At 33.7% G+C, this 24,615-nt stretch overlaps 1 protein-coding gene across 1 annotated transcript; it reads left to right on the top strand.

The window, feature by feature from the left end:
- The first annotated feature begins 1,806 nt into the window (after positions 1-1,806).
- LOC129941106 (MMS19 nucleotide excision repair protein) lies at positions 1,807-24,585 on the top strand. The gene is made up of 7 exons (XM_056049653.1): positions 1,807-2,040; positions 2,098-2,481; positions 2,544-2,893; positions 11,024-12,442; positions 12,501-12,746; positions 12,811-12,978; positions 24,172-24,585. Exons 1-7 carry the CDS (start codon positions 1,938-1,940, stop codon positions 24,361-24,363), a joined length of 2,862 nt encoding a protein of 953 aa, XP_055905628.1. The 5' UTR covers positions 1,807-1,937; the 3' UTR covers positions 24,364-24,585.
- The last annotated feature ends 30 nt before the right edge of the window (positions 24,586-24,615 follow it).

Genomic DNA, 24,615 nt, shown 5'->3' with positions numbered 1-24,615 from the left:
GTTAAGCGAGGAACCGGAATTGGCTAATGGCGTAACGGCGCTAAGGACGAGAATGACTTGCTTATTGTTCGGAATAATGTTTCCAAGTGATGCGTCTTCGAACTCGTCGCCACAAATATGTTCGACGCTTTCGCTTACTACTAATAAGACTTTCCGGTAACTCCGTACAATTACAAGGGTTTGGGAGATATGAGAAATGCAATAATTTCATTTGTGGATGATACTGCACAAACGGACAAGTTTGGCAGGGATGCCAAAACGAGACATGGCTCTATACAGCTTGTCACTGTAGATGCTGTCATATGCGGCCTTGAAATCGATGAAAAGATGGTGGTTGTCTATTTGGTGTTCTTGGGTTTTTTCCAGGATCTGCCGTAATGTGAATATTTGATCAACTGTGGACTTTCCTAGTCTAAAACCACACTAATAAGGTCCTATCGGGTTGTTGACGATGGGCTTTAGACGCTCACATCTTTCGGCAGAGAAGATTTTATAGGTGATGTTAAGAAGACTTATTCCTCTATAGTTGGTGCAGTTTAGAGGAAGTGAGGTTCCATTCATCGGACATGCTTTCTTCCGACCATATCTTACACATAAGTTGATGCATGCTCTAATGATGGTAAGTTATTAAAAGCCAAAGCTATACCTGGCAAAATATTTCTGCAACGTTTCAGGCAAGTGGCTTTGGATTGACGCCGAAACAAGTAAGGAACAGATGGAGCCGCTTCAGGCAGAAGTCGCGGACCAATTTAAGTCAAATTAATCGATCTCAGAGGGAGACCGGTCGGTGGTGGAAAACCTTCTGAGGAACGTTTTTGGGATCGATTATGAAATTGCTAAGATTTTCTTTTTAATAAATACATAATTGTTACTCAAAAATTTTGGTTTTGGTCTCATTTTTTCTCTCAAAAATTCCGAACCATTTATTAAATCGAACTCTCAATAATTTTAATTTTAATATTGTATAATTCAGTTTAACTTAATATTTTTGTTTTGTTTTTTAGCAAAATTTACTAATGTCAATTCAATGCTGTCTTTTTGACAGAGAATGTGGAAGTAATAGAATGCAAATTACAATTAGTAAAAGACGAGTTTATTTTGGTTATTAGCATAGACGCAAATTAACTTGCTGTTAAATTTTAACTCAACGATACCTAAATGCGTGTTTAGCGATTTATTATTGGTAAGGCCCATTATCTCTATGTATCAAATGGTGGAATTGTTTATGATACACATAACTTAATAGTACGTTTCCACCAAAAAATAATTCGAGATTTAAGGCAAACGATTTAAAATAAATCATGAGGTGTTTCCACCAAAGAAAAGGAGATTAATTTGACGTTGTCATAACAACCAATCGTAATTAGTTTTATTTTATTCTTGTACATATGTATTTATTATTTTTGTATACTTACATTTTATTTCGTTTTTGATTTCTTTCGTTTTCGTTTTTGAGTTGTTTATTGCTTATTGTCGGTTCAACAATTATTCTCCGAAACAAAAGTTTGTTTGATTTGGCAAACTAATGTTTCCAAGTAGATTTCAATGAGTTTTATTTGAAATCTTCATTTGAGGAGATTAAAATTTCTATTGTAAATCTGTGAGATTTCAAGGAGATTTGTGACAAATCTAGCTAAATCTCGGTTTAGTGCCCGGTGGAAACGTAGTATAAAACTCATAGTAGAATAAGAGATTTGCCAGAATATGTTAAGCAACTGCTAAACGAGCGAGGACATTCGTAGCTAAATGAACACGCTTAATTAATGACAACATGTGTCACTTATGACATTTATTTGACTTCTTACCTCAGTGCACTCCACAGCTCTGTGCATGTTTTTATTTCTATGGTTAAATTGATCACGATTCAAAATAAATAATTCATTTAAACATTATCAAACATTGCCTTATAACAAAATAAAATAAAGTACTAACAATCTATGCATCTTAAGGAGGAAATGGAAAGTTTGAATGAGGCTTCATTATCTGAAGCTTTAAAAAATGAGAAAGCGATAAACACAAAGTCTGTTGAAATAGCTCGAGGTAACTACCAATGTTTTATTTTTGGGAAACAAATGTATTATGATTTTAATTTCGTAGAGATCGTAAACAAAGATTACGACATCGCGGTTTTCGCTGAGAAACTGGGATTCGCCTTGACATCTCCTACGCTTGAATTGCGCATCAATGGAACAAAACTGCTTAGCAGTGTCTTGTCCAACTTGCCGAGGGATCATTTGACCGGTGAACAGCTAGAATTTTTGGCAACATTTTATGCTGACCGAATGAAAGATCAGCACAATGTGCTTCCACCAGTGATCGATGGCATAACCGCCCTTATCAATATGAAGAACTTTCCAGATTCTTCTGTGGTTACAATACTTCAGAGTTTTTTCCAGCACACTACTTGCCAAAGCCAAGTTCGAAATGATCGTGAAAAGATTTTCAGAATATTCAAAGTTCTTTCAGAAAACTACGAAACTGGTAAGCCAACACTGCAGTGTGTATATATTTCTTAATCTTAATCAGTTGTATTTCGTTTTCAGTTCTTAAATCTATGGGAGGTGATTTTATTTATGGGCTGATAAATTCGATTGATGGTGAACGTGATCCTAGAAATTTAGAATTTATATTCACGTTTATGCCAGATTTAATCGAAAGATTTCCTTTGTTGCATTTATATGAAGAAATGTTTGAAGTATTTGCTTGTTACTACCCAATTGACTTCAACCCAAGCAAAAATGACCCTGATGCTATCACAAGAGAGAATTTGGCAAATAAATTGTTGAATTGTTTTGTTGCGTCGGCGGAATTTATCGAATGGGCAGTGCCGTTGGCCCTGGAGAAACTGGAAAGTGATTTGGTCGTAGCTAAGTTGGACTCTTTGAAAGTTTTGGTAAGAAACAATACAAAAATGCTATTTTACCAGAAGAGATAGAATCTATCATCATATAAACGAAAAAAATATGTGTTGTAATAAAGCTTTGAGAGAGTAATGGGTATAATAGGAGCAAAGTAAATCTAGGATAGGAACTAGGTTAGGGATTAGGATAGGGAAGGAATGTCCATAACGGCAGCTGCGGCATGCAATTACTGCTCGAAGTAGCTCGTCGGAAATAGGACATCGCCGATTATAGTATCGGACGAGTAGCGTTGAATGTAAATTCTTTTGGAGAATATTAAGCGGAAGAAGATGGGGGAAGCTTTTAAACCCCTTTTAGTTATTCGAAAATAGATTTGGCTTCATCGGTCAATAAAAATTTAGCATTTTTATTCTTCAGCGTATTTATAAGAGTTGCTGTGAGGCTCGAAAAGTTATTCTTGTGTGTATTACTCACGAAAAAAATCAAAATGTACATCTGTAACTATTCGCTTTGGAAACAAATCGAACTATCAACTTCCATCCATACTCGCCATTGAGGACACTGACAAAATCATCATAATTGAATTTATTGAAATTAAGTCTACGAATGAAAGATGTCTTCAATTTGATTTAAGTTACACAATCCAAAAATAGGGTTAATATAACTTCGATATGGGTTAAAATTAAGTTCAAAAATGTCTATTCTGACTTTAAATATAAGGCTCATATCAGAGGCAGAAAGGTCCCTTATAAAATAATTGTTTTCACCTAGACAATTTTAACAGCGGTATATAGCTGGTCCATATTTCGTCGCCATGAAGAGAAGTTAAAGTTTTGTATATACCCAAAGCAGGTTACTGTTCGCAGGTTAATTCTAAAGATCTACGAACTATAAGTCTTTCATCATTCCTTATTAAGACCTTAAAAAAATTGATGGATATTAATTTAAAGGCAAGTATTGATATAAGACTTTTGTCTACGTCTCAACATGCCTACTGTAAAAGTAAATCGGTGGAAACGGCGTTAACCTCACTAGAACGCACCAGGGAATACTTCCTCCATCATAGAGAGTTTACTATTTTAGGTCTTCTTGACATCTAAGGTGCTTTCAATAACGTGTACTTACTTAAGGTGGCGCTACAGTCCGGGGCGGACCTGGGCCTCAACAACATGCGTCTCCAGCCAGCTCGGTCCCTAGCAAGCTGTCTCTAGTTTTGCACGCCAAGTTGGTTGAGGTCTTTACCCACCTGCGTGCGCCACCTGAGTCGCGGTCTTCCTCTACTGCCCCGCCCCTCGGGATTGGATTCGAAGACCTTCCGGGCCGGAGCGTTGATGTCCATTCGCTCTTCATGACCTTGTCATCTAAGCCGTTGGACTTTAATTATGTTAACTAGGTCAGTGTCACTGTACAGCCCGTACAGTTCGTCGTTATATCTATGCGTACGAGACTAAAAATCACCTGAAGAATTTTTCTCTCGAAGCATTTTAAGACGCTCTCATCTTTCTTTGACAGGGTCCAGGCCTCAACACCATAAATGAGAACCGGGATGATGAGTGTCTTATAGATGGTGATTTTAGATTCTCGAGAGAGGACTTTACTTCTAAATTGCCTTCTAAGTCCAAAGAAACAGCGATTTGCAAGAGTTATTCTTCGTTTGATTTCAGCGCTGGTGTCGTTGTCTATGTTAATAACGGTGCCTAGGTAGAGAAAGGCTCTAACTACCTCGAAGTTATACCTCTCCATGGTAACGCTTTGTCCAAAACGTCGTCGTTCAACGTCCTTTTTTGATGACAGCATATACTTGGTTTTGCCCTCATTGGCCACTAAACCCATTTTCTCAAAACGCTCCACTGATATCACGCTTTGATCTTTCAATTATGTAAATATCATCCCAATAATTGGATAGACCTTTGGAATATTGTGCCTCTAGTGTTGACGGTTGAGTTTTGCACAGTTGTTTCCAAAACGATGTTGAAGAAGTCTATAACTTTTTTTGACTTCAAATGCATCGGTGAAATTTTTTCCGACCTTGAAAGATCTCATTCTCCATCGTCATTCTGCACCAACGAATTACTTTGAAAGAGATGCCAAAATTAGACATTGCTCTGTAGAGCTCTTCCCTATGGATGCTGTCGTACGCGGCTTTAAAATCGATAAAGAGATAGTGGGTACCAATTTGAAGCTCCTGGGTTTTCCCAAGATCTACCGTAGTGTGAATATTTGGTCGATAGTGGACTTTCCTGGTCTGAAGCCACACTGATAAGGACCTATCAGGTTGTTGACGAACGGCTTCAGACGTTCACATAATGCGGCAGAAAGGATCTTATATGCAATGTTAAGGAGACTGATGCCTCTGTAGTTGGCGCAATTTAGAGGGTCTCCTTTTTTAAGTATCGGGCAAACTATGCTCCGATCATATTTTGCAGATTTCCATCGCGCGCTTCTCGTGCTCTCTTTTTTTCCATCTAAAAATCCGGTGTTCGTCTCTCCTCTTCTGCTCGTAGAGCTCGCGAGCTCTGGTCCTTCTGTGCAGAGCCGTTTTGTATGTCTGTTGTTTCGCTGCATGCGCTTGCCGGCATTCGTCGTCAAACTAGGGGTTTCGCTGTGGTGGACTTATGAAACATAGCACTATACTTCTTTTAGTTGGCGTTTGTCCGGTCCATCACATCGCACTTCTTGGATGCCTTGCAGCAGTTTAGGGATTCCGTTAATTGTTCGGCTGCACGTGGTCTGTTAAGGGACCTAACATTCCACGTGCATATCCGATGTTCGTTGTCCTTAATTCGTTTGCGTAGATTGTCAACGGTAAATTCGTCCTTATCCGAGGATTTTTGGTGCTTCGCAACTACGATGTTTTTACGTTGCCAGGAATTCACCCCGACGGCACAACCACCAACCTGGAGGGCCCGATCCTTAGTTTAACTCCAAGGATGGGTAGCCGGGTAAAACCGCTCCTTATAGGCCTGGGCTCCGAATAAGTCGAAGATGCCCTATAAGGGGATTCGGAAAAACGTATTGAGCTTTCGTTTCGATCGGACGTCTTTTTGTCTAGCTCTTGTTTTAAAATTATTTTGCTATAAATTTCCCTTGCATTTTGCCAAACATGTCATCTAATGTGTGTAATTTATGTAGTTTAGAGTTTGTGGATTCAAACTTTATCCAATGCGAATATTATTGCAAAAATAAATACCATAAAAAATGTGCCGGGATATCTGAAAATAGCTTTAAAGTTTTGGTCGCAGATCCTAATATAATGTGGCGGTGTAACTCTTGTATTGTTTCACCACAAATAGCGAATGTTCTGTTTGATAAACTCGATAAACTATCTTCTGATTTAAAAGACCTTAAAGATCAATTTAATCTGAGTGAATTAAAAAGATATGAGCTATCAAAAGAATCAGTGAATGGTGCAAAGAAAAATAAAACGAAAAAAAATGCAAAAAAAGATAATTCCAACTCTGTATTAGGTCAGTGTCCACAAAGCTCTTCAAATCCACCGTTGAATATTACTCAAAGTAGTTCGGAAGAGAAAAATAATAATAATAATTCTACCTATGCGAGTAAAAATCCAGCTACTGAGCAAGTCGTCATCCCTCCCCAAGCCCCTGAACCTGATCATGGCATAACGATGCTTTCTCGCAAACGTATAATTGGAAATAACTCTTCAACGTCACTACAAGGTGTTTCTGTCCCCATTATGAAGTGGTTGCACTTGTCTCACCTAGACAATAAAACATCAGCGGAATCAATCACTTCATTTATAGCCGATTTACTTAAAATTGCCCCAAATGTGATTAAGTGTATTATGCTTACAAAGAAAAATCAAGACATATCGCAACTTTGTTATCTAAACTTCAAAGTTGCAGTTCCGGAAAATTACATCGATCTATTAATGCTAGCTTCAATTTGGCCAACCGGAGTTCAAGTAAGAGAGTTTATTCACATTCCAAAAAACGAAGAGCGAATGTTATCATCAAAGCCACCAATAAATTCTCTTTAAAAAACTCATCGCTAATAAACACTACTGCTGCTCTTACAAAATCTACCTCGTATACACACGATAACGAAGATTTCATAAATGTTTCTGATGATGTTTCTATTGATGCTGCTGTTGCTGTTGTAGATAATGCTCCCAATGCTCTTGATGCTGATAATTTTGTTGTTGTTGCTGATGTTACCAATGCTCTTGATGCTGATGATGTTGCTGTTGTTGCTAATGTTCCCAATGCTCGTGTTGCTGCTGCTGCTGATGATGTGGAAGATATTTCCAATGCGCTGTCTGTATACTACCATAATGTAGGAGGAATGAGATCGAAGCTTGGAAGTTTTAATTCTGCTGTAGTCGATTGTTGTTATGACGTCATATGTCTCACAGAGACGTGGTTAAGTGATGATGTTTTCAATGCCGAAATATGTAATAGTGACTACGATATATATAGAAGAGATCGAAATCAGACCTGTACTGGCTTAACAAGAGGAGGTGGAGTGCTGTTTGCGGTGAAATCTAGTTTTAAGAGTAGGCAAATTTCTCTTCCAGATTCTTCAGGTTTGATCGAACAATTATGTATACAAATCAATGTTCCATATTCAAATGCTAATAATAATTGTTGTACTGATGTATATTTTTTTCTGTCTTATATTCCTCCGAGTTCAGACTTAGATATTTATACTGCTCATGTAAATAATGTTCAAACAATAGCAAGTGAATTAAATTCAAATTCTTACATAGTTGTTTTAGGAGATTTCAATTTAAATAGAATTAAGTGGATTTATTCTGACGATGATAAAGCATTACTTCCCTTTAATGTATTAAGTGAAAGCGAAATTGTTGTATTAGACACAATGTCAGCTTTAAATTGTTTTCAAATTAATAATGTTGTGAACACTCTTGATAGAATTTTAGATTTAGTCTTTGTTCATGAAGAACTTAATGTTTGTTTATATAAAGAAGAATTTCCATTATTAAATAATGAAAAAAATGATGTTCACCATAGTGCCTTAAAATTTTCCATTGATTTTATTTCTTTTTATAGGATTAATTGTAAAAGTAAAGATTTAAGTATTTACAGATTTGATTTCAATAAGGCTGATTATGGCAGCATTAATAATTATTTGAGTGATATCAATTGGAGTTCATTCTTATGTAATCATAATGTTACTCAGAACTATGAACATTTTTTTGGAGTTTTAAAATATGTAATTTCTAGTTATGTACCTGTCAAACGAATAAAGAAGAATTGTAAACCTCCTTGGTATAGCAAGAGTTTATCGCGTTTAAAGAATGCAATGATGAATATGCAAAAAAAAAGTAAACTTAATTCTAGCTGTCGAATCGATTATTGCCGTATGCGTCGAGAGTATGAATTTTTAAAGAAATTCTTACATAGTCAATATCTATGGTCACTTGAATCAAAGATAAAAACGAATTCGAGGTGTTTTTGGCAATATATAAATTCTAAACGGAAAACTTATGGTATTCCAACTTGTATGAACTATAATGAAACTGAAAGTTGTGATTTAAAGACAATTTGTGATTTATTTGCATCATTTTTCCAATCAAATTTTAAGATCAGTTCATTTAATTCTGAAAATGTTATGGATAATATTAACGCTATAACAAATATGGGGCACATAGAACTAACAGAGAACGAAGTTCTCTTGGAATTAGGTAGTCTTGATGGCAGTATAAGTTTGCCCCCAGATAATATTCCTGCATTGTTTTTAAAAAATTGCAAATCAAATCTATCCAAGCCTCTTGTTTATATTTTCAATTTATCTCTAAGCGAAGGTGTCTTTCTTGACTATTGGAAAAGCTCGTATATAACTCCGATTTTTAAATCGGGGTCTAAGCAATCTGTAGTAAACTATAGGCCCATTGCTAAGCTTCAATTAATTCCAAAAGTTTTTGAATCTTTAGTTAAAAAGAGAATATATGAAGCCGTTAAAGATTTTATATCGCCGTTTCAACATGGGTTTGTCAGTGGGAAATCTACTGCAACAAATCTGACGTTATTAACGAATTTCTGTGTGAATGCAGTTGAAAATGGAAGTCAAGTAGATGTTGTCTACACGGACTTTTCGAAAGCGTTCGATAGAGTCAACCACACAATACTCTTACAAAAACTTAAATCATTAGGTTTTCATGCTAAGTTATTGAAATGGATTGAGAGTTATTTAACCAATCGCATTCAATATGAAAAATCGGTCATGAAGTATCAAAGATGGTTGTAAATGTCTCAAGAGTTCCCCAAGGCAGTCATTTGGGCCCATTGTTGTTCTTACTGTTTATTAACGATTTGCCTAGTCATATTTCTTTTTCTTCATGTCTAATTTTTGCTGATGACGTAAAAATATATAAAGTTATTAAATCTCTTGTAGATTTTTCTCAATTACAGAGTGACTTAAATAATTTTTATCATTGGTGTATTTTAAATGACCTGTCCTTAAATGTCGAAAAATGTAGTATACTCTCTTTTTCAAGATCCTTCTCTACGATGATTTTTAATTATAAATTGTCAGACAACGAGCTTCGGAGAGTATACAATCATAAGGATTTAGGTGTCATATTTGATTCTAAGTTAGAGTTCAAAATGCATGTAGACTATATTGTTTCTAGAGGCAACTCTCTTCTGGGATTTATCACTAGAAACTCTAAAGATTTTAAATGTCCATACACCTTTAAATCTCTCTATGTTAATTTCGTTCGTCCTGTTCTGGAATATTGTAGTGTTGTTTGGTGTCCGTATTATAAAAACGCTTCGAATCGAATTGAAAAAATCCAAAAAAGATTCACAAGATATTCGCTTCGCCAGCTAGAATGGAATTTGCCTTTGCCTCCTTATAAAGATCGGTGTACTCTCATTGATTTAATGAGTCTCGAAGCCAGAAGAGAATACTTTCTGATTTCTTTTGCGAGAGATATTGTAACGGGTCATATAAATTGTCCTCCTTTACTAATGTTGTTTAGACCATACAGCCCAGCTCGATGCTTAAGACCAAGGGTGAACAATTTTTTCTTTATTCCCACACATACAACAAACTATGGTAGCAATGAACCTGTTTCTAGAGCTTGTAAAATGTTTAATAAATATGCTCATGTAATAGATTTGGAATGTTCTAGAGATGTATTTAAAAAAGAAATAATGAAAGCTATTAAAATCGAGTAATATTAAGTAAATTATTTTCTTGTTTTATGTAAAATATAATATTGTAAGAATGTATATACAACATATAAATTGTTAAGTCTAAGAAAGTTTATACTTATAGGCAATAAATAAATAAAATAAAAAAAAAAAAATAAGTTGTTCACTAAGTAGTTCAACCTTACTGGAACTGTAGATGCCACCGTTGATTGCATCTCGAGAATTCGTCCGCTGGCGTCTGGATAAGGAGAGGTGCCGTAGTGGAAACACCTCTCTCCCCCTCTCTCGTTTGCTGCCCCCAACAACTTTCCACTGGGGTTAGAACCCAATCTCCAGTTGAGGTACTAGGCACCCGATGTTCACCGCGGGGAGGTGAGAGTAGGAGTTGATAGACAAAGGTGGGTTTTGAGAAAAACCTGGTTTAGAAACCATTGTGTGCCAATAATTAAGTATGGAACTGTATGTTATATGCAGGATTTTTTATTGACATAAGTCTTTTAAAGACAATTAGATAAGCATATCTATTTTAATTTACTTTTAAAAGTCTTATTATTAAATAAAAGCAACTATTTGAATGCCTGGCCCACTGTGTTTGTAGATAGTGTTTATTTTTTTAATAGAAGAACTCACAACTTTTACTAATATTGATCAGTGATCACTTTAAATATTATGAAATCACATTCATATTTTTTCGAAATAAGAATTATTTTAAAATCTGAGATGTTTCGAAACTTAAGTGTTAATTATTTTCCAATTTTTACAACTGAAAACATATGCATTTACTTTTTATTTTAAATATAATAATAATATATGAATTTGCTTCAGTGTAAATAAGAAATCTCGACGCTCTACCGCGTGGATTTTATCAATTACCATGAAAATCGTTTACAAGTTAAAATCCGATCTAGTTAGAACTCAAACATTTTAGATAGTGGTCAAGAGTTACACGATCTTTAGGCAGATTTTGTTTAAGCCTCTTTATACTTTATCCTATATATGTTCATTAATTTATCTTTTCAGTCTGCCTTGGCGCAAAAATATCCACCAAACTCATTAGAACTCTACTTTGAAGACATTTGGTCAGAAATTAAGAAAAACATCTTCCCTGGCTCGGATAACCCAGCTATTCACAATGTCGGCCTTAAAACACTTCAAACAATTCTAGAACGAGCGTCGACTGATTCGACTATAAGCCAGCACTATAAAACAATAGTTTTAGGTACAGTTCTCCCACACCTGAATGACGTGCATCAGCGACTATTTAACCCTGCCACTGCAATAGCACTTGTTTGTGTGACAGGTGATGCGGGTTTTGCCTCAGAAAAGGTTCTCAACAGCTTTCTATTGAAATTACAATCCGATGAAGAACTCAGCTTACAAGACAAGATCAAAATTTTCTACATTTTGGCACAGGTCTTTAAGCTGTGCTCCCTGAAAAATGCCATACGTCGGATAAGTACAAAAATAACTTCAGAGTTACACATAGAATTTATAAAAGATTTGAAAAAGGAAACTAATCCTTTGGATCTAAAAAAAGCAGCTTTGGCATGTCTCAACGAATCGATAGCTTGTGCAAGTAAAGAAAACCGTATTCTTGTATACCAAAGTATGGTACAACTCCTAACATCAAATGACTTAGAAATCGATCTTAAAGATATTCTTAAGCACATTGCCGAGTTGGATTCTAAAGAGCTGGAAGCAGAGTGCGTGGACAAGATTATAAGAAACTTTCCTTTGTTCTCACCGTTTGTGAAAAGAAAAGTTTATACAAATTTCTTACACCTTATCAAATTCACAGCCTTCACACCTATAGTGTACGATTTGATTTTCAAAAATATCTTTGAAAATGATTCTCCTGAAGTTAATCTAATTGCTTTAGATGCATTGATAACTCTCTTAAAGCAAGAAAATGCTGCATTTATTGAGAATCTCCAAATGAACGAATCCCTTATTTCCAAAATCTCCAATTTGATGCAGCGTGGCGTATTAAACCTTGAAATGTTCGAAAGCTGTGCGACTGTTCTCAATTTGATAATGAGACATCTGCCTGTTGCTGAGCAGTATGTGATTATTAGTGAACATCTGCCCAAATTGAATCTTCAACAAGAATCTGATCTATTTCTTACAAAGGGTCTTCTGGGATTCATGCATGAGAATATCGCAATTGATGAACATTTCGAGCAATTAGCTGATGATTTAACCAAACTTTCACTGACTAGCGAAAACGAACATTTACGAAAGGTATGTCATCATTTGCTGTGCAGTTTGTTCAATAAGGCAGAAGACAACGAAATAAACCGCGGTATTCTGCAACGAATAGTACAAAAACTTAAAGAAGAAATAAAGAAAAACAATCATAAAGCTGTTGAAATTCTTTCTTGGATTGGAAAGGGATTGAATGTTCGAGGACTAGATGTGGCGGGTGACATTATTGAATCGGTGAGTTAAATTTGCTTGAAATTAAATTTTGAGTTTTAACCTTAAAACTATAATTTAGATTGCAGATCTATTGGATGACCCAACGTTATGTTCAGCAGCAAAGTTAGCTTTTAATATTATCTCAGCTGAATATCCAGAAATCCATTTACCATGGGTTCGATTTCTGTTCAAACAGAAATTTTTTAATGTGATCTATTCAAAAATTTCCCATAAGTTAGAGAGTTTTTCGGAGAATCATTTAAACGCTTTCATATACATTTTAAAAGCAATGCCTCATGGGGTGCTAAAAATTAATATAGAAAAGGTGAGTTAAAAGTACACTTTGAATTGTATTGATTTATTTGCTGTTTTTTTTTTGTAAATTGCAGATTGGTCCCGTTTTGTTTAAATGTTTAGAATTAAACGAGATAACAACTGTTCAAATATCAACTGAGATATGCGAGAATTTTGTTAAAACAAAAGATGTTTACTTTAGTGGACACTTAAATCATCTTGTTCCACAGTGTATAAAACTATCACAGTTCAAGAGCTCCATGGTAAGTTAATTATGTGCATGAATTGTTTGAATTATTTTGAATGAAATGAATGTATGTGAATGTTGCTATGCTTATGTTTAAATTGTTACTTATTAAAGGTTTATAATAGGTTTTCAAAATGAAATAATCCTTTAAAAAGAATCAGCAGATTAGTTCAACAGCTTCGAAAAAAAACAGTAGTATAATACTAATATTGTAACGACCACCGTCAACTGAATTTACAAATTTTGATAGTTATTGTGCTATTTGTTGGTTAGTAGCCACAGTTAATGAGCGTGGTCGTTAGTTTGAAGACAAAGAATCCTTAATTTTGGAAATTAATTTAACGTGGAGCAACATTTCTTTAAACTCGTTAATGTATGATTAAAACTAAAGATGGAAGTACCCGAAACCAATCTTAACAAAATTTGCTTCATTCTAATTCAATAACCATTTTAATTTGTATACCTGTTCGGTTGACTCAAAAAATAGTTAGAATCAACGGATGGCACACCATCAATATTAAAAAAAAAAGTACAAAGTACCTTTTAAAATATTTGTTCGTATTTAGTTGATGAGTGCATATTGGTGGTGATGGCACTATATAAGTCTATTCCCATCGACTTACCTTTTGTAAATTTCAGTATCAACAAACAAAAATGCTACATGTATATAAACAAATCATACAACAGCAACGCATGTGACATCTACACTTCTACAGTACTTTACAATAATTCAATCATATGCCGGGTTATTATTTTATCGCTGAATAGAACAAAATTTGTTTTCTCTCCCTACTGTAGCTCTCTTTTGTTGCAAAAAAGCTATTGGTAATAAATGGGGTTTACAACCCAGAATCACGCATTGGCTATACACATCGGTAATCAGACCGATTTTAACGTACGGTGTGGCAGTATGGTGGACTGCTTTAGAGAAAGGTATAAACAGGGATAAGTTAAATAAAGTCCAACGATCAGCCTGCCTATGTATAAGCGGATCGCTTCGCACGACCCCGTCTGCGGCACTGGACACCTTGCCCTACCTTACACCCCTTGAGATATTTAGCAAACAAATAGCTGCAAGCTCTGCTATTCGCCTCAATGACTCGTCGCAGTGGGCTAACAACAACATTGGCCACTCCGTAATTCTAAGGTACTTAGAATCAATTCCAAAGCACACAGACTACACCATCCCCCAACTACAATTCGACAGAAACTTCCAGATTTCTATACCTTCCAGATATTTTTGGGAGGATAGGGCATTCTTGGAGGATGAGTCAATCTATTTTTACACAGATGGGTCAAAAACCAAAGAAGGGGTTGGTGGAGGTGTGTACTCTGAACGACTAAAATTAAGTCTCTCATTCCGCCTTCCCAATCATTGTAGCGTGTTCCAGGCGGAACTTTAAGCAATTAAAGAAGTCTTGTCTTGGCTCAAAGAGCCATAACTTTCGATCATCTCTAATGGAGATGGCGCAACAGTTTAATATTCACCTTTGCTGGGTGCCGGGCCATAGAGACATTCCAGGTAACTGTAAGGCAGATGAACTTGCCAGGAACGGTACAGTACAGCCCATCCTACCACGTTTGGTAAATACTGGCATACCAATCGCTAGTTGTAAACTGCTGCTAATGCAAGACGCTGTGAGGAGGGCAGGCACCAGGTGGAACAACATCACCACGTGTCAAGCCACAAGAAACATCTGGCCAACACTGGATTTAAAACGTTCAAGGTGCTTGCTCTCTCTAAGCAGATCGCATATAAGCTCGATAATAGGTGTCATAACCGGACACTGTCTAATAGGAAAGCACGCCACGAAACTAGGCGTATTCTCAAATGACTTTTGCAGAAGCTGTATAAACGAGGAAGAGAAAGAAACGGTTCTTCATCTTCTCTGCACATGCCCTGCTCTAGCTCGAAAACGCAAGTATTACCTAGGAGAATTCTTCTTTAACGATCTAAATCTTATCGGTATAATCAGCCTCTCACGTTTCGTAAGGGACTCAAGCAGGTTCCATTGAGCTTAGGAGGAAGCCTAAGATGTGGTATCACAATGTGCCATTAAACTGGCCTAAGTGTGTCCGTTTCCATCTTGGAGATACACTATAACCTAACCTAACCTAATCCGTTTCCTCTTTTACTTCTCGCTACGCGTGTGCTTCTTTATTCAACTAACGCTTTCTTAAGCATAGAAATAACCCGATGTTCACCGACTTTCATCGATGAATTTGTATGTACAAGTATCTGAAAATTCACTTGCTTGTGCAAAAAACTAACAAGAGTGTTGGAAATGGAGAAATACGCTATGCGCATGTCACGTTGAGCCTATGCAAAGCAGTGCGTTGACGCACTACACTTGTTATTCATTTTCATAGAGAAAGTAACTGCAATTTTAGTAAAGTGGCACAAGTAGCCAAAATTAACTAGGCAAATGAGATTTTTTTCTAAATGCAGTTAACAAGCAGATTGCAGTGCAAGGTGTATAAATAAAAGTGAGAACAAAACAAATTATAAAAAGTTAATTAAAGTTTGAATTGGAAGTGATTTGTGAAAAGTGTCACAAAGTCACAATGGCTCTTATAGGAATACATTGCTGTTTGACAGATTTTCCATTAGATGAAAATAATAACTTTGAGAAACTTAATTTCTTAAAGAAAAAAAAAGTGATAGAAATAGGACGCATGACCTCTCCATTGAGCTTATTTAAATAGAAAGCAAAGATTACTGTTTTTTTCTCACAACTCTCTCCGAAATTTTTGCCAAAACTGGTGTTCTTTTCAATTTGATTCAAACAAAGAGGCACTGATAACTTCCCATTCTGTCTGTCGATTTGTCTTGCTTAAAAGGTTTGTAGGTTTTTGTGTTTTGTTAAAAAAGTTCTCAATTATTCTTAAAAATTTTTAAATTCTTAAAAGTTTTTATTTCTTACCTAAATAAATACAAATTGGATGAATGAAATTAATTTGATGAATTCAATGCCTTCTATTGTTCACGTGATATCGAGAACCGAACATAATTTTTACTAAATGTTCGTACTGTTTTTTGTAGATTTTATTTTTTTATGAAAAACGGACTCTTTGATTTTTATCGAAACTTTACTGAATGTCGAAAACAATATTTAATGTGAGATAAAATATGTTTGAAACCAATATTTTCAATTTTTGAAAAGACATTTGAGGCGAAAATCAATTTTTACCATCTTTTAGAAATGTTTTTTTTCAGGTTTTTATTTTTCGTTAAAAAACTTTCAATTCGATTTTTCAAAAAATATTACCTAACAATATTTCTCATAAGATAGAATTAGATTCAAGCCAAAATCTAAAAGTTTTATTATTATTATTATTATTATTATTATTATTATATATTTATTAAACAAGTAATAAATTACATGTTAATATAAAAATTATTGAGCTTCTAGCTGCAAAGGCCTACCGCTCTATAATTAATTTTACACACATACATTTATATAATGGTTTCAATTTCTAAAAGAATATCATTGATCTTAATTATATTTGACAAACTTGGGTATCTTAGCGTTTGGATGATGTTGTTTCCATTTAGAATTTTCTCTATGATTGGTTTAGTTCTGTTGCAGTTTTGGAGCAGGTGTTGTAGGTCAGATGTAGCATTGCAGTTTTAAAAAGATATTTAAGTAGAAAATCAATTTTTACAAACTTTTGTTAATTATTTTTTAGGTTTTTAATTTTTTGTAAAAAAAAACTGTCAATTCGATTTTTCTCAAAATGATACCGAATATTTCTTATAAAAAAAATTAGTTGGAAGCCATAATCTCAAATTTTTGAAAAGATATTTGAATCGAAATTCAATTTTAACCAACTTTGAGCAATGTTTTTTTATGTTTTTATTTTTATAAAATCTTACCAGATGTTAAAACGTAAAGTTTTCAAATTGACATTTTTTTTCAGTTTTTTTGATTTATAAAAAAAAACCGTTAATTGGATTTTTTTCAAAAAATATATTTGTTTGGTATCAAGCTACAATATATTATATAAAATTTAGTTCAAGTCTCTAGCGTTTTTTGTTCGTGAGATATTTAGTGTTAACCAACATTTTTACCTTTTTTTAAACTGCTTTGGTAAAAAAAAACCACCCACGCAATTTTCTTGAGTGCCCTTTCTACATCTTTCTGCCTTATTATCTGTGTAACAAAATTTATTTGAAGTCGATATCTCTACTAGTTCTAAAGCTATGGACGACGAATATACGTCGCGAACGTACGTACACATGCACGCACAAACATCTTTCTAAAAATCTTTTATTTCGACTCTAGGGATTTTGAAAAGTCGAGAAATGTCAAAATTTTCAATATGACAAATAGGACCCATTACAATAACTTCCCATGGGAAGTTAAAAACGTACAAAGTACCTTTTAAAATATTTGTTTATATTTAGTTGACGAGGAGTGCGCTGCATATATGTATATGCATTGGGGTTGCATAGAGGGAATAAATGTTCGACATCTGTTCAAAGGAATGGCATAAAAAGCTGTTTTAGCTTTGGCGTAAACGTCATTCAAAGTATGTATGACAGCCTTAACGTCGCCCAGGATGCTCTTTTCTATAAGATTTAGGTCTAGAATGACTAAATTGTCCTGGAACCACTTTTGAGTGAGCTTTCCCGTTCGCTTTAGATCATTATTCTTCTAAAATCTTAATATTTCATCTAAATTCTCCTCAGTCCACGGCAGCATCACGTTTTTTAGTATCTCGTTATATTCCTCTTTAGATGCCATCAATTCGATGAAACAGTCTAAAGCCGAGCTAAACGAAGCATCCCGACACTTTTTTCGATCCTCCTCCGTGCTTTACAATGGGAAAAGCGCGCCTAGGAAAGAATTCAGAGTCAAGACCGAAACCCAAAATCCTTGTTTCATCACTCAAAAGAATTATTTTCCATTTATTTAAGGTCTAAGAAGAATGTGAACGAGCGAATGAAACACGCATTTTGAGCTGCTTCGATGTCACGAATGTTTTCTTTCATTAACCGATTTCTTTTGGTCCTTGGTGTTACATAGAAATCGAGATCGGCAGAATTTTGTTTGGATGCTTTTTTCTATTGAATTGCGATTTTGAGATAAATTCAATAGTGTTGTCTTGGGACTTTGGAAATGCTTTAGTTTAGCTGAAAATGTTTAGTAAAAATGTTTTTTTGGGTCTTTATAAATTGTCCACGTTGATGTTAACTGCCTTTGACATTTCTGTACACAAATCCCAAACACTGTACATCAGTATCACAAAATATGATGTGATATTGAGTGGGTGATCGTTATATGTATTTCCAAATGCAAATTGAAACATTATGTATGCTTTGTATATATATTTGAATAGTACTAACATGAAGAGGAACGCTCGACCTGACATCTTTTTACGACATCCTAAACAATTCGTTCCACATGTTTTAGATGTGGTATGTATTGGGGTGGGGGTAAAGCATCTTGCACATGAGCTACGAACTGCGAACTGTGGATGTTCGCATATTTTGACTTTCCTTTCACATGAGCTTTATATCTATTCGCAGACAGCGACGAATTTTTAATTTATAATTATCCTTTTCAACAAACAAAACAAGAGTGGTATAGTTTTGAGGTTAAGTTGAGCGCGATCAATTTATTCGTTGCAGTGTGGATGGTATGTGGAACGCGAATAGAGTTTGACAGTTCGTAGCAAACACACTGCAATTCGTTACTACCAAATTGTTATTATAAAATTCTCTTATTATAGAGAACAAAATGCAAATTTTGTTATCCTAACATAAGTTTGAATTGATTTCTTATAATTAAAATGTGTTTTTGTTTGAAATTGACTTTTTGAAATGAATAAAATCACGTTTGTTCGTCCATTCGTTCATTCGTTGTTCGCTCACATGTGCAAGGGTCTTAAAAATGAGCGAGAATAAAATAATAAATTTCCAGATTATCAAACGCAGCGAAAGTTCTAGGGAGGCAATGATAAGACATTTTTGTTATAATTTATTATTTATATTTTGTATAATGTTGTTTTTTGATTGGTTGATTGGGAATGAAGAAAATTAAAAAAAAAAACACAACAAGGCAAAAAAAAATTAGAATATAAACTTTGTGGGTGCCAATAAGACAAATAATGGTTTTGTATTTTTAAACCATGCTAATAATAGTGCGAACATTTTTTTTAGGGATAAATATAAAAAGAATGACTTAAGGGGTATTCTGGTCTAGAGACATGAATTTTAGTTAATTTTTGAAGTGCTGTAGAAAAAAGCAAGCAACAATTTTACCATCAATTTTTTTATAGATTATTTATTCACATTAGAAGCATACAAAAAAAAATCAAAATTCCGTTAGTTATCAGCTGAAAATTTGGTGCGTGACCATACCCACGATTTTAACTCTCCTAGAAATCTGAAATCAAAAACTAAAAAAGATTATTAATCTACAATAATGTCGCAATGTCTGGAACTACGGAAAAGTTACAAACATTTTTTTTTACAAAATGGCGACTGCCTAAAGAAAAAAAAATGTTACTACTTTTTTGAACATTCTTCGATTTGTTAAAAATAGTTAAAATTAAAATTTGGGGATGGCCGTAGTTCCGGACGTAGACAAGTCCCTAAAGAAGATTCTTTTAAAATTTCAAATAAATCGGTTCTGCAGAACCTGAGAAATCTTGGGTATCAGATTCAAAAAGACAGTTCTGAGAAAAACGCGTTTAAAATACCCTATAATATCTTTTGTTCGATTAGTTGCAGCCCAACCGATTTGGATGGCTGCTCAGAAAAATACTTATTTCTCCGAAAATAATTTGAATTTGGGAAAATTCTCTCTATGAAAATATGAAAAAAAAATCTTTTTTTTTTATTTCTAGACCAGAATACCCCCTTAAACAAGGTACATTAACTTCAGACATTTCTTGAGAAAATTCAAGAAATTCCCATAGAAAGTTATTGTAATTGGTGCGATTTGTCGAATTGAAAATTTTGACATTTTACGCCGCGCTGCGCCGTTTCAAGGTCCCTAAATTCTACATACAAGATTTTTAGAGAGATGTGTGTGCGTGTGTGTGTACATACGTACCTCCGTGCGTCCGTACGTCCGTAAGTTCTGGGACTTTTTTCGTCATCCATAGCTCAAGAACCAATAAAGATATTGACTTCAAATAAATTTTGTTATACAGATATGCAGAATCATGCAGAAAGGACTTCTAAACAAATTAAGTGGGTGCTTTTTTTTTTAAAATACTAATTAAAAAAAAGGTAAACCAATGACGCTAAAGAATTGAGATAAATTTATTATTATGTATTATATACGTGACACCAAACTAGTATATTTTTGGGGGAAAAACCCGTTTTTTTGGAAATCAAAAAAAAAACTGAATAAAAATGTTTGTCTCCTCGAATATTTTACGAACAAAAATATCTCCTAAATATTTGTATGCAACAAAAAATAACGTTTTTAACATCTAGTAAAATTATAAGAAAAATCGAATTGATAGTTTTTGTACAAAAAATAAAAACTAAAAAAAAACAATACTAGAGCTTGGTAAAAATTTTACTTTTAACTCAAATATCTTTTCAAAAATTAGAAACATTAACTTTAAAATAATTGTATCTCACAAAAAATATTATTTTCGACATTCAACTAATTTTTATAAAAATTCAACAGTCAATTTTATTGAAAATATGTTCATGGTCAAAAAACAGTTTTTATGGTCACTTATTTAAAAACTCTTTTTAGTTAATGTGATGTTTGCACCATACAAACAAATCAATAATAATTAAGGTGAAAATTAAAATTGACAAAGATTTAGATAGTTATAAAAAGCAATAAAAGTTTTAATTTGAAAATTGAAGTGCATTTCATCAATGTTAAAGTTTGTTGATCTTAATTCCTAAGTTAAATTTCCTAAAATTAGAATGGATTTTTTTGTAATCTGATTACTTTAATAATTAATTACACCTGAAAAACATGCAAACCCATTTTAAAAAACCTGTGTAACGACATAAAAATACATAAAAGTGTCATTTAGCTCAAGCGAACATTAAAATGCTCGTGAAAATCAAAAGTTTAAAATAATGAAAAATTGAAATAAATGAAAATTTTAGTTCAATTTTGGAGAAAATCTTAATCATGGATTTAACTACCATTTTTTTATTAAATCAAGTTAAGTCTAGGAGGAGTCAATAATTTTAAATTTTTTTACCTAAAAAGGATTTTTTGTATAATGAAGTTTTTCCTAAGAATTCAAAAAGCTATTACACTATCTTTAACCATTTGTCCGTTTTTTGAACAATAAAAAACAAATTGATTGTAGGTTCTTAAATTAATGTTGTTACTTTTTGGTTAAATACGTTGATATAACAAAATTATTCCCTAGAAACTTCCTCACCTTTTTACCCAAGCAACACCCCGCCAACCTAAACAGATACTATCTAACTTATTCATGTACCTATTTAAGTTTTGGACCTATTTGCTTCCAAAAGGATAAATATATCGAAAAATATGTTTCCCAATAGGTACACATGCATACATTCTCAATTTTTTCAATTTTAACACAGTTGTTTCGTACTGCAAAATATTAAAGGACAAATCTGAAGCTACTATAAGAAGGGCAACATAAACGGTCAACGCGTTGACTCTTTGACGTAAAATTGAAGTCATTTGTAGACCTACACAATAATTATGTTATATGCTTGCATTGTAAAAATTTGAACATTCTTTCATACAATAATATAAAACGTCTCAAGGGCGGCAAGGCAGCTGGAGCAGATAGAATACCTTCCGAATTCTATAAATATGGATCGAATATGTTGATAAACCGATTAACGGACATGTATAATATAATCATGGATACTGGAGTTATACCGAAAGAACAACTTGGAGACTAGTTGTTAATCAAGAGAAGTCGAAGGCGGACAAGAACAGTGGTCATTCAACAATGAAAGAATAGAAGTAGTTAAGGAATACAATTATTTAGGGATCACTATGACCAAGAATAACAGTATGGAAAAACATCTAACGGAGAAACTACAAAAAGCCAAAACTACAATAAATATTGCGTGGAAAAATGTTTTTAGTAATACAAATGTAGCTCCTAGCAGTAAATATAAAGTATTTGAAGCAGTAGCGGAATCAACTTTAATGTATGCAGCCCAGGTTTGGGGTAGTAAGAAGTATGAATCTGTTGAAAAACTGCTTCGTTTTTATATCAAAAGGATATTTCGACTACCACCAAACTCTCCAAACTACATGCTCATGCTGGAAACGGGTATATCACCTCTATTTTTTAAATCTCTGAAATTGAATATTGACTATATATGTAATGTCCTTGAGATGTCAGATGAACGTCTCCCAAAAAAAGCAGCACTTCACACAATACGAAGTAAATCAGGTTGGTTTAGAGATTGGTTGGAGCTAGCGGAAGAAGCAAATACAAATTTAGCACCAGATGAGTATCAAAGGTGGAAACCCGCTCTGTACCAATTGATTTCACAAGTAGACGAAAAATGTAGATTGGGATACGCATTACAGGCAGAAGAATCCATCTATAGAATGTCATATAGCAAGCTGAACTACAACCTCAACCAAAGGAACTGCTTCCGAGATGATTTACCAACGGAGCATATATCTTTAATATTTAGACTATGAGGAGAACTTCTCAATCTAAATTACATACCTCATCATCAAATATATTTAAAATTATTTGATTATATATATATAAGTTTAAAAAATATTGATACGAAATAATTGTTTCACCTCAACACTCATATTGGAGTGCTATGTAGTCTTTAATTAAGAGACGTCATTTTCTCCCGCATGAAAATTTGTAAGCTGGTTTTAAATATACTTCTGTGATGAATAAAAAAAATCAGCTAGCAGTAAGTCGAGGGAAACCTGGTCAGCTGATGCCTTTGAATAGTCAGTAAATGCTTCTGGCTAACTTCTTTGTAACGATCTTCAAAGTATCAGCTGACGATTTTTCCACCTAGATACAGCAAGCTGACGTATATATTTATCAATAGTTACATATAAGCTATCATCAGGTAAATTTTTATATGAGACGACATCACTGAAATTGAAGACTTTTTTTCCATGATCGAGACATCAGCTGACGAACAATACACTATGTTATAGCCAGCTGATTTTGTTTTTTTGTTGAGATATTGGGTTAGCTATAACTTGATAAATTTTCAGCCGAGAGGAAATGAGTGAATGTATTTTTTTTTCTTTAAGCGTGGGAGATAACAACCGCTCATCCCCCCCACCGAGCCCTAGCTGACGTTCACGAGGCTTTATGGTTCGATTTTCTGATGCATTTTACTAATTATCACTTGAGAGGAACTTGGTCATATATATCTGTTACTGGCTCTCGGACTAATGCTTGTCGGTGTATTGAATCGAAAGCAGCTTTAATGTCCACGAAAAATATGTACGAACTTTTTTTTTGCCGAAGGAAATACTGTGAAATTGAGTTTAAGGTGAAAATGTTATCAACTGTGGAGTAGCCTTAACGGAAACCAGATTTGTATTCACTAAGCACTTCCTTATTTGTTATCCAAATGTTGATGCGACTAAGGAGTACGGATGCAAATATCTTCGCAATGGAAATCAAAAACGATATCCCTCTATAATTATTTGCTAGGTTAACATATTTTCTTGATAAGTGTGCGAAAGAAAAACTAGTAGTTGATTTTGGATAATTATTTTCAAATGCCTTTCTTAACATCTTAAGGTAGCAGTTAGCATCAACAGATGGCACAATACACATCAATATTTTTAAAAATATATGTACATGTTTCTTCTGCAACACCAAAATTCCAGAGATAGTTGGTGTTTGAACATTTTTGTTCTTATCATTCAATCCAGGGTGTGATATATATGAGATAAAAATATTAAATGTATATTTTTCGGACTACCGACGTTTTGTTTCAGCGGCGCATATACTACTGTGTGGAGACATACAAATAAAATTTCAAAAATGACTTAACATCAACGGATAAATTTGATAAGACAAAAACTTTTGGCTTTAAAATGAATACAAATATATGTGACAGATTTATCAATTCATTTTTTGGATGTGAACTGATTTTTAATGAATGACTATTTTTAATATTAAATATTCACTTAAACTAAAGTATTGTTTTTTTATCGTTTCGTGTAAAATAAATTTCAAATGCAATGTTGCAAAAGTTATGTAATAATTATTTTGTTTTTCTTTTCAGCATATAAGAACAACTGCACTGAATCTTCTCTACGAAATTACAAAGTACCCAACATATTTTTTAATACCATTAAAAATGGATGTTGTTCTTGGATTATCATCAGCATTGGATGATCAAAAGAGACTTGTTCGTTCTGCAGCAGTTAAAGCCAGCAATGCGTGGTTTCTTGTTGGTGAACCAATTGGAGATTAAAGCTTTTTTTAATTCGTGAATAATAAACATAAAATTGTAGTTTTGTTTGTTTTTTATGTATTTTCAAAAGCGTTTGTTTTTTTTTCTTTTTTAACACATAAATAACGATTGTGTATTTAAAATTATTTCTTTTTTAAGTTTCATAATGTTAATTTTTAAAAGAAAAAAATAAATATTTTTTTTATCAAGAAAACTAAATAAAAACAAATATTTAAACCACAACACTTTTTATGTTTGAACACACAAAACAAA

The sequence above is a fragment of the Eupeodes corollae genome, chromosome 1 (assembly GCF_945859685.1).
Source record: "Eupeodes corollae chromosome 1, idEupCoro1.1, whole genome shotgun sequence".
Lineage (NCBI taxonomy): Eukaryota > Metazoa > Arthropoda > Insecta > Diptera > Syrphidae > Eupeodes > Eupeodes corollae.
This window is presented reverse-complemented; position numbering and strand designations above follow the sequence as displayed.

Excerpts from the sequence above, each read along its gene's own strand:
- LOC129941106 (XM_056049653.1), top strand. The coding sequence starts at position 1,938 with ATGCATCTTAAGGAGGAAATGGAAAGTTTGAATGAGGCTTCATTATCT. Across the intron at positions 2,041-2,097 it reads GTCTGTTGAAATAGCTCGAG|AGATCGTAAACAAAGATTAC; the intron begins GTAACTACCAAT and ends TTAATTTCGTAG. Across the intron at positions 2,482-2,543 it reads TTCAGAAAACTACGAAACTG|TTCTTAAATCTATGGGAGGT; the intron begins GTAAGCCAACAC and ends TTTCGTTTTCAG.